Here is a 15,624-nt window from a genome sequence, read left to right as displayed (position 1 = left end):
TCTGAGGAATGCTTCCAGCACCTTGTTGAATCTATGCCACGAAGAATTGAGGCAGTTCTGAAGGCAAAAGGGGGTCCAACCCGCTACTAGCATGGTGTACCTAATAAAGTGGCCGGTGAGTGTATATGTTAATACCGATGCAGTGTCTGCACCCAACAAGGATCCCGTGTATCGACTGCCAGGAGCTTTACAGGGGACTGTGCTTCTGTAACCGAGAAATTAATTTATTTCACAATATACAAATGAGCTATCTAGAGCACCAAGTTGCTCCAAACTATTCCCTATACTGCTTGAATCCTTCCTTCCCTCCTCTTCTTTGAGTGACAGGAGCCAGGGAGCTATTCTGAAATCTCGCCTAGTCCGTGTTCTCCCATTTGCACCAGCCTGTTAGAGCAGTATGGGGTGTAGCAGTTTTGTCATCCTCTGATCCAGATTGCTCATTTGCATATTGTGAAATAAATGAATATCTCTGCAACATATGCATGAATTTTCATGAGGGGAAAAAGGCGTTAGGTCGGGGTCACCTGAATATGTCCGTGTTACTGTTATAATATGTATCACCCTGGTGACAAACATAATGACGGCTATAGCTCATTATTGTCTGTGCGATAACAGTAAAGCCTGGACGCAGCTAGTAATGAAATATAGCGGAAATTATGGCGCCATTCACAACCCCATGTGGCAGCGAATCTAATCAATCTGCCCTATGTACATTATTGGCACACTTTAACAAAAATCAGCTCAATGACAGAGAAAGGGAGTCATTTATTTTTTAAACTATGTGACCCAGTCATTCGCAGACAGATGTATCAAGGTAAGAGGTTAGAAAGTAGGTTATGTTTACTGGTTCACATAGATTGTGTTACTCGCCCGCCACTGACATGTGTAGGAGGATTGGATTGCGCTGCCCCCACTCCGTGTAATCGCACATAACAAAATTAATCTGTCCTTTATCCTATAGAGCAGATAAACTATAAAGTTGCATGTCGGCGACTGTTGTGACATAATTGTGGGATTCAAGGACCCATTTAAGATATTAAATTGGCTACTGCGAAGACTTGGGCAGTAAAAATGAATAGGTGTTTATGTAAGAAGCAATCCGCAATGTTCTCTTTTTAATCGGGGACAGCACTTTTCATCTCCTAATGGCTCCATCATGTGCCTTCTCTCACAAGGTTTATATAATGTGAAGGGCTAGAGTAGACAATACATGTAAATATGGGCTAGAGCTGCCACGTCCAATCTACATGGTCAGTCACTTTGTGGCCTTTTGATTATACCGGCCAAAAGGAAATTGTGCTTTTGAAGACTTTTTGCTTTTCAGGGAAATGGAACGTTTTAGATATTGCATTGTTTAAAGTGATATGTACAACCCTCATCTTTGGTTAGGTCCTGCGACAACATGATGGTCATGGAACTTTCCTGGTTCTGATATCAGGGGGAACTAGGAGAAAAAAAAATTGCAGTGGTATCTGGAAAAAAGTCTGTGGTCTGCCTCCCATTGTTTCTATGGGGAACATCTCTGCAGTTCATATAGCATCTATTTCCCCTAGTCGTAGAACTAAATTATAGCGGGACTGCGAGATAGTATAGAATCTATACTATAGATGTTATGCTGCCCTTGCTATTTTTGCTTTTTAGCAAGAAAAGGGGGAGTGGCCTCCCATCCGCGGTCAGGCTACATAATCAACAGGCTAAGCGAAGATCACTCCACACACAGAACTAAGTGATCCTGAAGTCTTTTTTCTTTTTTCTTTAGCTGCTATGACTCCTAGTATCTTTCCCCTTTCTGCTATTCTGAGCTTGTGTGTCTCCTTCAGTAATAGATTACTGTTATTATCCTGTATCCATATTATCATGCTGCTATGACTCCTAGTGTCTTTTCTATATGCTATTCTGACCTTGTATGTGTTCTTTCTTGTAATATATTATCCAGGTTACTGTAACACACTGAATTTCCCCATGGCGGACTATTAAAGGACGATTTTATCTTATCTACATGACCATTTTCAGGCTGTATTTATGACTTTTGCCTTTTTAAAAAGGGGCAAAAAAAAGGAGAAAATGCACACCAGTAAATGGGGAGTGTAGAAGAGCCCGGTCATGTTAGAAAGCATTAAAAAGGAGCAATTGCACAGTTTTTTGTTTTTTAACAATTGCGCCTTTTTCACCAAAAAAGGGGCAAGGTGCACATGGCCAAATAACGTGCACAACCTTTAACAAGGAGGTGCGCCAACATCCTAAATAAGCACCACAGTAAAACTAGACTAAAAAAACCCGCACCTGCGAAAAGGCTATTCAGGCACCGTAAATGTTATATTAACCCCTGGTCCCGTTTTTAAATAAAAGCATAAAAACATATATGCAAATCTTACCGAACGTGCACCAGGGGGCGGTGATGCACGATGCTGCGTCATCTTCGGGCACGCCTGCCTCTTCTGTCTTCTTGGAGCGACGCCCTCTGGTCCCGTCTCTTCTGCCGGCTTCCTATTGGTCTTCTTCCGGCTTGAGGTCTTCAAATCTCGCGTCTGCGTAGTAGCGCTTCCCTCCGGATCGCTACTGCGTAGGCTCACTCACCATTTTACTTAATGGCAGTTGCGAGCGTGCAATTCGCTCGTGTAGTTCTATGGGGACTGGCAAGTGAGCTTGCGCAGTAGTGCTCCGGAGGGAAGCGCTACTATGCAGGCGTGGGATTTGAAGACAAGAAGGCGGAAGAAGACATGGAACCAGAGGGCGAAACTACAAGAAGACAGAAGTGGTAGGCGTGACAGAAGATGACGTAGTATCGTGCATCCCCACCCATGGTGCACGTTCAGGTACGATTAGCATATATGTTTTAATGCTTTTATTTAAAAACAGGACCGGGGTTTAATATAACATTTACGGTGCCTGAATAGCCTTTTTAAAGGCTATTCACGCATATGTGGGGTTCTATTAGCATAATTTTGCTGATTGAGCCCCTTTAAAAAGAAGGACCTTTCAGCGCCTCCACCAAGTCCAATTTTCTGTATCCTTCAGTAGGTGCTGCCCCACTGATTCCTTTAGCCCTGTCATTTGAGGTTACTTGCCAGTAGTAATGATGTTTCAGCTATTTTGATACCATTTGTTTTTCTCGAGAAGATCCTCATTTCAGTGGAACATATGGATGTGACCAGGTTTATGGTCATGAGTTATATTTGTTTGTGCTGGTATATGTGGTTGGTTGTGAGTTTTTTTTTTTTTTTTTTTTTTTTTTAATATATATAGTGGTTTGGTGCAGTAAATAGTTTACAAACCTCTTTCTGAAGACTATAAGGACCCTTCCCTTATGTAATCGACCATTTTTTTTTTTTTTTGGCTTGCAGTACACTTATTTCCTGCTGTAATGAAGGAACATCAAATTATGTATAGTCAAGAGCACACACAACACTGAAGAATCTATGGTAATAGTCTCTGCTCTTACAGGACCCTTACCTCCCCAATTCTCCAAATTTAAAGTAAAATCCTTTCCTTCCTGCCATTAAATCATTGCATTGCAGCATTTCATCTGTCATAGTATCCACTGCTGGAAAACGTAGTATTACATGGCATCCATTCAAATGTTGGGACGCCTGTGTAGTATATAGCCTTGTCTGACAGAAGAGGGGACGGTTTTATTTATTATATTTTTATACGCGATCTTCCCTTTTAAGTATATTTTTTTCTCGAAGAGTCTGTTATGACTGATGCAAGTGACATTAAAAATGCTTCTTACTCTCATTCAATGTAAGGTTTTTGAAGGTAATCTGCGAATTTAAACACTTTTTACAATGCCTACTTCAGACTGAAGCCCAAACAGAGTCAATTTTGTCTTTTGAGAGTTTTTGGTGACGACCCTCTCAAACATACAAAATATAAAACTAACTTCAGCAATAGCGGTGAATGAAGATTACGACTCTGTGAGCATGACCACTTCTGTTCAGTTTCAGAGGCCATGCACATTTTACCAGTCGTCTTAAAGCAAGAAATGAGGTTACTAGTACTCTTACTTACGAATCCATTTGGTGTCTATGGCTCCTTGTCAAACCTGTATTTCCATGGTTACAGACTACGAACAAACCCTCTGTAGTCTGATTCAGCGCTCATGTATTACTTTGTTCCTTCTTTTCCCTCTTCTTCTGACTGTACTTTATTAAAAAAAAACAAAAAAACTTGATAGTCTTCAGTAGTTGATACCTTTTTAATGGCTAACTAATAATGATGACAGATTACAACGTTTCGGAACTCTCGGCTTCTTTCTCAAGTAAATTTAAAACCATTTCTGAAGGATGCGTATTTATGTACAAAAGGATACATAGGGATAGAATTCCAGGAGGAGGGGGGGTAGAGGATTGTTATTAATTGGTAGAAACAATGTAAACACTTACAGGTCCTTATCAGTTCTCAGGGTCTCAGGTCAGTGATTTCTGTAAAATGACATTAAACCATGTGACAAATTTAGCCCCCCCCCCTCCAGTGTTTGAAGCAGGGTCATAAATTTACACTCATGAATGCATTGTTCTCTCTTTGATTTGAAATTCCCTCCCAAAACCAAAACTTTCATGTGATCGGTGATCCTCATTACAAAAATGCTTTGATACAGGAAGGTCAACTCTTCGTTCTCTTATTGTATGGCGATGTGAATTCATACGCATTCTAAGCTGCTGTCCGGTCTCTCCAACATACAGATTTTCAGTGGAACATTTGATGCACATTATCAAATACACTACATTGGGTGTGCTGCAGGTGAACGTATCTGTGATTTCACTTGCTGAGATGCCAGAACAATCATGGGGACAGTGCGAGGAATGAGTTCAGTGGCAGGCAAGCTTGACAGCTGCCGAAACGCCAGAGCAGGCGGATCATCAACGCCAACAAAACACTCATTATATGGCGTCCCTGCGAGCTTCTGAGATGCTAGAACAATCACAGGCACGGCATGAGAACAAGTTCTACAGCAGGACAGCTTAAGAGCTGCTGAAACGCTGGAGCAGGCAAACCATCAACGGCGGCAATTTGCTGAATATAGGCAGATCATCGACACAAACAACACGCAGACAAAGTTGCAAGCAGAGGCTAGTTAAATTAAATTTATATAATAGAGTCTTTAAGACTCTGGATGTGAATAAGATTGTTTTAGTAAAAGTATGCAAAGATCTTGATAATGGAAGCAATAAAGAAGTGTAGAACTTTTTATTTTCCTGGTTATAAGGGGTTATATTAAAGGTCTTTTACCTCCAGCAATCAGTTGTAATCTTTGGGGGAAACATGACAGCAAGTGTGTAGTTATCCTGCAGCGCCTCCACAGGGGAAGGGAAGTAATGAAATCAGCGAACTGTTATACACAACTGTTATACTTATGTAATACACAAGTGTTCTAGGTCTTCAAGAGAGAAATCCTGTGTAGCTGCTCTCCTCTATTATGAAAAGAAACAATATTCATAGTGGTGTCTTATCTGGGATACCTGTCTTATTCTTCAGTTATGTTGCTTTCCATGTTCATTTCCTCTTTTGTAAAATTAATGTACATTTTCTATTTTTACTGCAGGTTCTGGAGACATTTGCCAGCCGTCTCATACAAAGCAATGTGCTGGCTCGGAGAGAAATTCCCAACCTAACAAAATATCAAATCATTCTGTCCCGAGATCAGTTCAGAAAGAACCCACCTTCCAATATAATAGTAAGTGTTCAATGAATAGCTGTGCTGTCCCCTTGTGGTGATTAGATGGGCTTCCCTGGATAGGTCATGGTCCACCTGATAATAGATAAAGTAATGGCTGCTGGATTGGTGTGTTGTAGCTATATGTGTACGGCCATATTATTACACAATGTACTCCGTATGCTTCTTATGTTTTATACAGGGGGCTCAGATGGGAGTGGTGGAGGGAGATTTTGCTCTTTGTATAAGTCTGTATCATGGCTATGAGCTGCTGTTGCAGATGGGAACGCGTTCTCTGTTCTACTACCTGCGCTCTATAATGGATGGTTCTAAAGGTGAGTGTATGTTATTGTACTTTACATAGCTCAAAGAAGCACATTGAACTCCATAATAAATCTGTATGTGATACTTCTCATACTGGTGGCAGAGTTGTATTTATTCCACTTTATACAGCAGAATTGAAGCTCTACATAAAAATAAACAGATCTTAAAGTGGACCTTTCACCACCTCAGTCAAGTTCTTTGCATCTTTTTATAGGTGCCCCTCCACTGATTCTGGCATAGTTTTCTTTTTTTTTTTTTTCTTTTTTTCTCTAGCTCCCACCATTCCTGAGCAATAAGTGCTGTCAGTTTTGGTGCCTGATATGCTATTTAGGCTCTATTAGGTTAGGTGGATGGTGTCAGTCAGGAACTGACACACACCTTTCTCCATTTTCTGGAATTTTGGGACACAATGGACTTTTTGAATCTATAATCATTTCCAGTTGGTTAGTATTTTTCTTTTTCTGTGTGTGTTTTAGGTATTAATCGGGCAAGAAATGAGCTTGGCAGAAATGCTGACTTTATGAATCTTTACCAGAATCTGGAGTCAATGTTTTCTTCTGGTAATGGTATGTATGAAGCCGAAAGTATTCCACACAAGGCAGAAAATTATTGCGCAAACTGCACAATTGATCAAAGCCAAAAGAATCTGATCATACCAAGAGCACAACACTCAGTGGCTGACTTCCTTTGTGATGCTGCACAGGCTCTGTCAGGGGTTGTATGTACAGAGATGCTTTCACCCTAGAATCAATTCTATAATGCAGGGGTCAGCAGTCTTCAGCCATCTAGCTGTTAAGAAATCCAACATGCACTCTTGCTCATATGTTCTTGGAACTCCTTTAGAAGTGAATAGAGCATACTGGGAGTTGTAGTTTTCCAATGTCTGGAGTGCAGAAAGTTGCTGACCCTCGCTATCAAGGTAGATTCTCGCCATACATATAAAATCTGAAAGGGCACATTATAATTTAATTTCCTGTCTGAATTGTTAACCCTGTATGACATGACCTGCAAGTACTATGTTATACATTAGCTCTCCGTTCTAAAAAACTCTGCCCTTTAAATCAGCAATTTACAAGTCTTTACATTGTGGGTTAATCTGGTTTAAATCCAGCTATGTGCATAGACTTGATCCTATACATGTATACCTCACTGCAGTGGAAATCTCTGCAGTTAATCTCCATACATGATCAGCTTTCCTGACATTATAGAAAATTGCGCTTTGATCCTGGCATTCTTATTAAGAGATTGTCATACTGTGTTATGTTGTCTTACCAAAGACTATGGGACTTCAAACAAGATCTGAAAGGTTTAGAGGGAAGTTCTGGTTTTGACTATAAGACTGGGGCCCCAAGGGATGGAAACGCCGTGATTTGCTTGAGGTGGAAACGCCACGGGAAAAATTGCGGCATTTTACAGTACAGGCAAAGTGGATGGGATTCTAGCGAATCCCATGCCCACTTTGCGGTAAAAACAGCCGTGCGGACATGCCGCAATTTCCAAAACTGGAGCAGTTTTGAAAATTGTAACATGTCAATTATACCTACGGAAACGCTGACTGCTTCCCCGTAGGTATAATTGCAACAGAAAGTCCGCAGAGGAAAACTCCGTGAACTTTCTGTTTAAAGCCTTGCGAGAAGAACCGCGATGTATTGCCATCGCAGTTTTATTGCTGTGGGACGTTCCGTGGGGCCTTAGCCTTAAGGATAACTAGGAGGAGTGTCTTACTTTTGTACTGTGTTAGCCATTATAGTTGTTTCTATCAGATATACCATTAAATGCCCATCTTGTGAAATTCTGGCCTCGTGCATCTGCCAGTATACAATAAACTCTTGTGATTCCTGGTGGTGCCTCCTGAAGAAAGCAGAACCTGTCATATCTTCTATGATATCTAGATATTGTATACTTCATGAAATTACAGTTCTGCAGCATCTTTTCTGTATACCTCTCCATTATACTGTAAATGTATGAAGAAACAGACAGCTGGGCATCTAGTTGGGGGTGCACCTTACATACTCTGTACTGATTCGACAATGTCAGACAGTGCCAGACTTTATAGAGACACTGTCTTGACAAGGGGAATCACAAGTCCAGTTGGAAATGTCTAAGTTTCCAGAAGGAGTACCAAAGGAATAGGGCGGTTATGTAGAGCCAAGGGAGAAGCTCCAGCATGAGAAGAAATGCCCCTAAAGCTCTTTTCAGGTAATATGCATTAGAATAATGATTTTCATGAAAATGAAGCCACAATACAGAATAAGAAAGGCATCTTTGGAAAGTGTAGAAGTAGCCCTACAATGTACTGTCATTAGTTACTGATACTGGTTTTCCTGCTGACAGATTCCCTTTACCTCACTTCACTATGGTCTGCATAGTACCGTATTAAGTACTACTACTCCTATGTTTATTACAGGACCTGAAGTCAAGAAACCTTTTATCTACAGTCATCCAAAGCTAAAGAAACTAGAAGAAGTTGTGATCCAGCATTTTAAGAATTGGAATAACCAAAGTAAGTGTGTCATGGTTGTAACTGGTGGGGATTTCTGACCCTCATGTATGTCCTGTTTATGAATGCAGGCGAGGAGAGTCTGGTTGTCAGGACATTTTCTTACCTTTCTAAATGGAAATGTGGTCAAATGTATTAAAGGGGTTTTCCCATCTCAAGGATCCTATCTATACTGCGATCTTATGTGGATTCAAGACTTTTCCTAAATACATTGCTTCAGCAAAACTGCTTTGTTTGGCTGTTATCTGAGATTATTCACTTAATTGTTTACACTGCGTTTCCATAACCATGGACCTGGGGATGATCATATCTCTCTGCCTAGGACAAATGACGTAGCCCACTGCTCTCAGGAAGGGAGGGGTGCTGAGTGCTTGATGGGAGCTTGTATTTCTGAGCTGTTTATCTCCTGCTTTTCCAGTTATCAGGTCGGCTAATTGAATTTCGCTGATAAGGGCTGAGACAGGGAGTCTATTACCTCTGTATGTAAATACAGACCTAAAACTGAGTTTATTGCAAGCTGACTCTTGGTCCTTTAGCATATAAGTTTGTTTTTCTCTCCCACCCTATGTAGTATAATCGTGAAACCCTGCCCACCAATTTACCGAGAAAACCAGGAAGTGAACAGAGCGTACAGCCTCTAAGTTGGTGAGCAGGCTGGGTGGGAAACCCCTTTAATGAATGAGCTTCACTCTCACCCACTCTGAAGCCTCCGTCACCTTTCTCTATCAGGGAGGGGGTGACATTCAGCCCAGTGTTCACTGTAAGAGAATTAAATTAGGTAGATAGGACATTTTGTGTGACACTCTATGCCGTTTTTGGTGAAAGTTTATATTTTCTAATTTCCCCTGTGCTGGCACTACAGAGAAGGACACTTTCTTTCAGGCTTCTGTGACAAACCTGTGTGACCTGGCTGCTTATATGTAGAGAGAGATGTGTGTGTGTTGTGTTTTTTTTTTTTTTTTAATAAAAAACACCCCCTTTTTAAAGCGATCCTAGTCCTATCACAGAGCACCTTTTTATAGATGCATGTATATATGTTGTAATAGCAAATCTGAACTAGTAGGAGCAAATGCACACACTAAATGCCCCCACACTCAGTGATGTTTTTAAGGTCGTACCCTTCAATCACCGTACAAAATAACATCTCTGAAATAACGCCTCCTTTCTAGCAGAGTCCAATTTGCGCACATACCTTTTGTTCAGCACCAACAAAGACAGGTTTTGATGAAGAGGGAACGCATTGTGTGCCGCTGACACGGGCAGGACCTGTGTGTTACATAATACACTTAGATGAGAGGGTGAAATACACAGTAGGTGTTGGAGGGAGCTAGAGGATAATTGAGAGTGCAAATGACACATACACACACGCGTGGTACCTGCAGGGTTGCAGAAGTCTTTTCCATCTGTGCATTTTAGCTTGCTTTTTTTTTTGCTTTTTTTTTTTTAAATATATAAAATGATTGGGTTCCAGCCTTGATCCATCTGCTCTGAGTACATTGTTTCCTTTATGTCAACAACACCTAGGCTCGGCTGACACACGTGCAAGATTTCACTGTATATAAATTCTGTTAGTCTGTCTTTGTTCACAGTACTTTAAGGGTTAATTATCAACCTCCTTCTCCGTAATGCTAATTATGACAAATTGAAATGTAGGGGAGAGTCCACAGGCAAAAAGCTGGTTGCCACAGGTCCCTCTGCATGAATACTCGCCCATCCCCCACAAAGATCTGTAATCTATAGGGCAATCTAACAAGTGTTACACAGTTCCCATTGAAATCTATGAGCTCCCAGTGAAGACTGTTGTGTTGGGTCCATCTGAGTGAGACATCATTTTTGTTTGTTTCTGTTCCTTGACAAATATGGGTGGTTTTGTGTATTGTGGCGTCATGCACAGAATTTTCTGGACTGTTTTGGCTACAAATTCATTCCCTATGGGTCAGACAATCCAAATTTACAGGATTATAGATCCCTTTGATGTTTTTGTCAGTCGCTTCACCCATGGTCAGGAAAGGATTTCCTGCTGAAATTCAATGTGGGCAATCCAGACAAATTACGGCCATGTGCAGGAGATAAAAAAGCCTCCCATTGACTTCAATGGGTTCCTTTTTCTGCCGGGGGGGGGGGGGGGGAAGCTAGAGAAACCCATTGAAGTCAATGAGAAGTTTTTTGTTTTTTTTTACCCCAGGGCTGAAATTCCACACCAAATTTCTTACCATTTTCCTCCATGTGAATGGACCTTTACATAGATCCAATTATTATGATAACTTGTGGCTATTTACATCCAAACAGCTGTGAAAACTACAACTCACAGCGTGCCCAGGTATTCAGCAGCTTTCTTGGAATGATTGGAGTTATTTTGCCGCAGTTTTTATGGGATGCATAAACTTGTATTCCTATGTTGGTCACTCAGGACAATAGACCGAGCTAATGCCCAAAATTAGTCATGTCAGAAAAACGTAATTTTGGAGAGGCATGATTTATGAGTCACTAAAATCGTGTTTTATCTTTTCTTATATGATACGTATTAAAGAGGTTTTTCATGATCTCTGCTTGAGAATATGGAATAAGCTGAAAACTTCTGATCATGGACACAGATTGTCTCATTGAAATGCTGTACCCTGTACATGTGCTTATTAAACATGATCCCGACAGCTTTTCAGCCTCTTTTTACTTCTTCACTCGCTTTTAGGCTAAAGCACCACTTTGCGAAAAAGCAGCTTTTTTTGTTGCAGATTTTCATGCGTCGTTTTGAGCCAAAGCCAAGAATTGCTTCAAAAGGAATGGGAAATAAATAGGAAGCTCTTCTACCTTCTGCTGGATCCACTCCTGGTTTTGGCTCAAAAAACCACAGCAAAAGCTGCGTTTCCACATCTTGGGGCCTCAGCCTTAGGCTAAGACCCTACGGTGTGGAAACACAGCTTTTTTTGTTGCAGATTTTCATGCATTGTTTTGAGCCAAAGCCAAGAAGGCTACAAAAGGAATGGGAATCTATAGGAAATTCTTTTATGTCTCCCTTTTGCTTAATCCACTCTTGGCTTTGGCTCAAAAAAAAAAAACAAAAAAAAAAACCACGCAATAAAATCTGCAACAAAAAAAGTTGTGTTTCCACACCTTGGGCTTTAGCCTTAAAGAGGTTTTCCAGCCCCCAAAAACAATTTTCTTACTGATGGCCTATCTGCAAATTTGTAACGTGGGGGTCTGACATCAAGACCCCACACAGATCTGCTGTTCTGGCAGCTTCCAGGTGTTGGAAGTTACAATAATGGATGGGTAGCATTCCCAGGCTGCCCCTATTCAAGTGATAGCAGTGGTGTTGCAGTTCCCAAGAACCAGCACTATGCAGTGGACAAGGCTGCAGCTCCACTTATATTACTTGAATTAGAGCGGCCTGTGCATGCCTCCCTATCTACTGCTTTAACTTCTAACACCGGGGGCTACCAAAAGATCAGATTTGTGCGTGGCTCAGGTGTCAGACCCCCACAGATCATATACTCATGGCCTATCCTGTGAATAGGTTATCAGTATGAAAACGCAGTTTGGGCTGGAAGGACCCTTTTAAATAGCCCATCAGTTTTAAGTCTTCTAGTGGGTTTATTTCAGTGATCTGTTATTCTAACCTCTCATTGTTTGTATTAATATATTTATGGACGTATTTCTGTGATCTTATTACAACACAAATGTTTTCTTACATTTTTTTAAAATCAATTTTGAGGTTTATGTAAAATAAAAAACAAACAAAAAAACCCCAAATCAAACCATTAGTATTTACCGGCCATTGACTATTAGACTCGATAATCGGTTAAACCACCAGTTAAAAGTGAAATTTTAATTACCGTCCTTTTCCCAAAGCAAATGCTAGTACATCAATAAACTGGGCACGTGCAAGGTTTAATTCAGGGGGCCGAAGGCACTTGAGTTGCATCCATCTTTTGTCTGTACGATACTTTCAGAGCCGAGTGGTTTATGTGACTGATATTGAAGGATGGGATTTTATCTAGGCCATCTCACAGCAGCTAATTTCAGGAAATCAATTTGTATGATTTGTTCATTGTGTCATGTGAAACCGTTAATTGTGCAAAAAGTGCCCTCTCTCCGGGCTCCTATTGATCGGGTATGTGGGGAGGGGGTGCACTAATTAATTTCTGGTTAATTGGTCTGGTTGCAACTAAAGCTCTTAATAAACTCTGCAAAGGTGCAAAAATATCTGCCTTGAATTTTATCTGTGTTCTATCCAATTTGTATGTTTTCTATCTATCTATAATTTTTTTTTCAAGTGCATTTATTTTTAAAATTTCTATTAATAAATTATTCATTAGTTGAGCCTCGGGATGACCGGAGCATATCCTTTTTTGCTCTGCTTCTTCAGTGATCTCTCTCCTTTCTCCCCTTGTGTTCCCTGTTGGTTGTGTCCTCCTCCTCCTGTTTCTCATGTCTGGTCTATATGTTATTTGTCTCCCCCTCCTCCTCCAGTTCATCAGGGGTTGCTACCCTGCTTCCTTTAGGGAGCCTTCACACGGAGTAAACGCGCGTGTATTTTTGCAAAATACACGTGTAAAAATAAGACTCCCATTGACTTCAATGACATTTTTTACACGTGTAAAAATACGCCTGTAAAATGTCACTGAAGTCAATGTGAGTCTTATATTTACACGTGTATTTTGCAAAAATACACGCGTGTTTACGCCGTGTGAAGGCTCCCTTAAACTGTTACTTTGGTTTCCAGTACACATTTTTGTGGTAAGGGGGTTGTGATAGGTGCATATCCTATTTCTGGCCCTGCGTGGCTTCTGAGTGGGACCTTGGGCGTATGGCCCTTTTTCTTTTGTGTGTGACATTCTTGTTTTGATTTCTGTAATGTTTTCTCAACCTTCTTTGAAAAATTCAATAAAAGTTGATTACACCTAATACATTATTCATATTGTGCATGTGTCTCCTATATGCAGTGTTTTATAAATAGGTATACATATTCACCTGTATATGTGGTTCTAGAATGGTGTTGTAAGCTTTTTTTTTTTTTTTTTTCCCAATAGTAATCTCTCTCTCTCTCTCTCTTGCACTCTCTCTGGGTCTCTCTCTCTCTCTGGGTCTCTCTCTCTTGCACTCTCTCTGGGTCTCTGTGTCTCTCTCTTTCTTTCTCCGTTTTACATTATCACTACGACACTCCCCCCTTCCCCATCATACATATGAATTTAATAAATTATTCTGGAATTGGCATCTTTTCTTTATGGCAGGTCGGAGCTCTTCTAGCAGTTCTCCTGAAGACACTCGTATCATGATCTTCTCTTCATTTCGAGACAGTGTCCAAGAAATAGCAGAAATGCTCAACCAGCATCATCCTACTGTCAGGGTTATGACCTTTGTGGGCCATTCATCCAACGGGAAAGGAGTTAAAGGTTTCACCCAAAAGGAGCAGCTTGAGGTGTGTACCAAACCATTCTCTCCAAAAGGGTTGGCGACATTGTTGGGTACCTAAATATTGTGCAGCCCTGAAAGCTGAGCTGGTAGCATTAATGAAACCTAGTGATGTGTGTCCCCTTTCCTAGGTGGTGAAGCGTTTTCGGGAGGGTGGGTATAATACACTGGTCTCCACCTGTGTAGGAGAAGAAGGCTTGGACATTGGAGAGGTGGATCTCATCATTTGCTTTGATGCCCAGAAGAGTCCTATCCGTCTGGTCCAAAGAATGGGTCGAACGGGAAGGAAACGCCAAGGACGTATAGTGGTCATATTGTGCAAAGGACGAGAGGAGCGGGTATGTCATCAATTTACTATTTCATAAGTAAATTTTTTGATTTTGATCTATGACTTGTATGGAGGATACCTGATAATATTGCTCAGTAGGTGTTGGATTATCTATTATTCTGGACTATGACGCTCATAATGACCGTAATTTGACAAACCATACCCCAGGTTACAATGTAGTTTCTTCCAGACAGGTCACTTCCCAAGAAAGCCAATTAAGGTACTGCTATGTAATGTACTCCAGGAGAAATCGAGGCCAGTCACACTGACACAGGGAAGATGTGACCTTTTCATCCATAGGGAAAACCGATATGATTTAGTTTGTACATATTGGACACTTCTAGTTTCCTGATTTGGCTATATTTTAGGAAACCTTTACACCTGAAGTAACATTACAGTTAGTGTCTATGTATACATACAGTCTTAAAATAAACATATTATTAGAAACAAGGAGGAATCTGGATATTTATTTTGGTTAGGTAGGCTGGCCATACATTTTAGGTAGCTGTTGGTTGAACACTCATTTGGTCATTTGGTTGTCAGCTGTTCTTCTCAACTTGCATGCTTGACTTGGCTGTGTGTGCATCTGTTCTCAATTTGGCAAGGAGATAATGCTGCTTCCAGGGTTCTCTACAGTGGCTTATCTTCCCAAGAACAAAAAGATTAGGCATATTAAATGGTTGGCCAGTCCAATTGAAATCAGCAGGTTCAGCCAATATTACTATACTGTGGATGCCAACTCTGTGCAACTTTGACTGCTGTGTAGCTGAAAATTAGGGTCCAGGCACATGAAATAAAAAAAAAAATAAAAAAGGATTGCTTACCTTTTTTTTTTTCTCTCTCTCTTCAATTTCAAGTGCTGTATGATGCTCCTGATTTTCTGCTACTTTTGGTTCAGTTGAAGAGCCATTTATCAGAAATTATTTTTAATAATTAACACTATTCTAAGCAGGAGGCTGGACAACTGGATAGAGTTGTTTAGGGCAGCTGGATAGTTCAAGGCCACTGGGAGAAGCTAGGGGGAGTCCAGGGCCGCTGGGAGAAGCTTGGGGGTAGTTTTGAGCGACTTGGAGAAGCCCGGGGGAGGGGAAAGGGGAGTTGGAGCGACTGGGAGAAGCTTGGGGGGAGTCCAGGGCCACTGAGAGAAGCCCAGGTTGCATGATACAAATGTTTTGGTTTTGTCTGCAACAATACAGATAAACAATTTGTATGTAATCTGTCAGCTTTACTCCTAGGTGTCTGAGAAATATTGTGCTTTACAGTTGATTTTATTTTCTACATTTCATTTTTTTTCAAGGCTTAGGAAAGTTTAGTAGAATATTTTAATAAAAGGGGAGCTTGAATATTATCACATTGATGTAGGGACTAGATTTTGCAGGTCTTAATGTATGTGATAACTATGTG

At 40.8% G+C, this 15,624-nt stretch overlaps 1 protein-coding gene across 1 annotated transcript in view; it reads left to right on the top strand.

Annotated features, from left to right (window-relative positions):
• FANCM (FA complementation group M) overlaps positions 1–15,624 on the top strand; it is an 84,483-nt gene that overhangs the window by 39,937 nt on the left and 28,922 nt on the right. Inside the window, exons 5-10 of the mRNA XM_075282626.1 lie at positions 5,546–5,677; positions 5,859–5,991; positions 6,457–6,540; positions 8,388–8,483; positions 13,712–13,899; positions 14,024–14,230. Of these exons, the coding sequence (XP_075138727.1) occupies positions 5,546–5,677; positions 5,859–5,991; positions 6,457–6,540; positions 8,388–8,483; positions 13,712–13,899; positions 14,024–14,230 (840 nt within the window). The remainder of the gene's footprint in view (positions 1–5,545; positions 5,678–5,858; positions 5,992–6,456; positions 6,541–8,387; positions 8,484–13,711; positions 13,900–14,023; positions 14,231–15,624) is intronic.

The sequence above is a fragment of the Leptodactylus fuscus genome, chromosome 7, assembly GCF_031893055.1.
Source record: "Leptodactylus fuscus isolate aLepFus1 chromosome 7, aLepFus1.hap2, whole genome shotgun sequence".
Taxonomy (NCBI): Eukaryota; Metazoa; Chordata; class Amphibia; order Anura; family Leptodactylidae; genus Leptodactylus; species Leptodactylus fuscus.
Note: the sequence above shows the minus strand (reverse complement) of the source record. Positions and strands in the feature narration are given on the sequence as shown.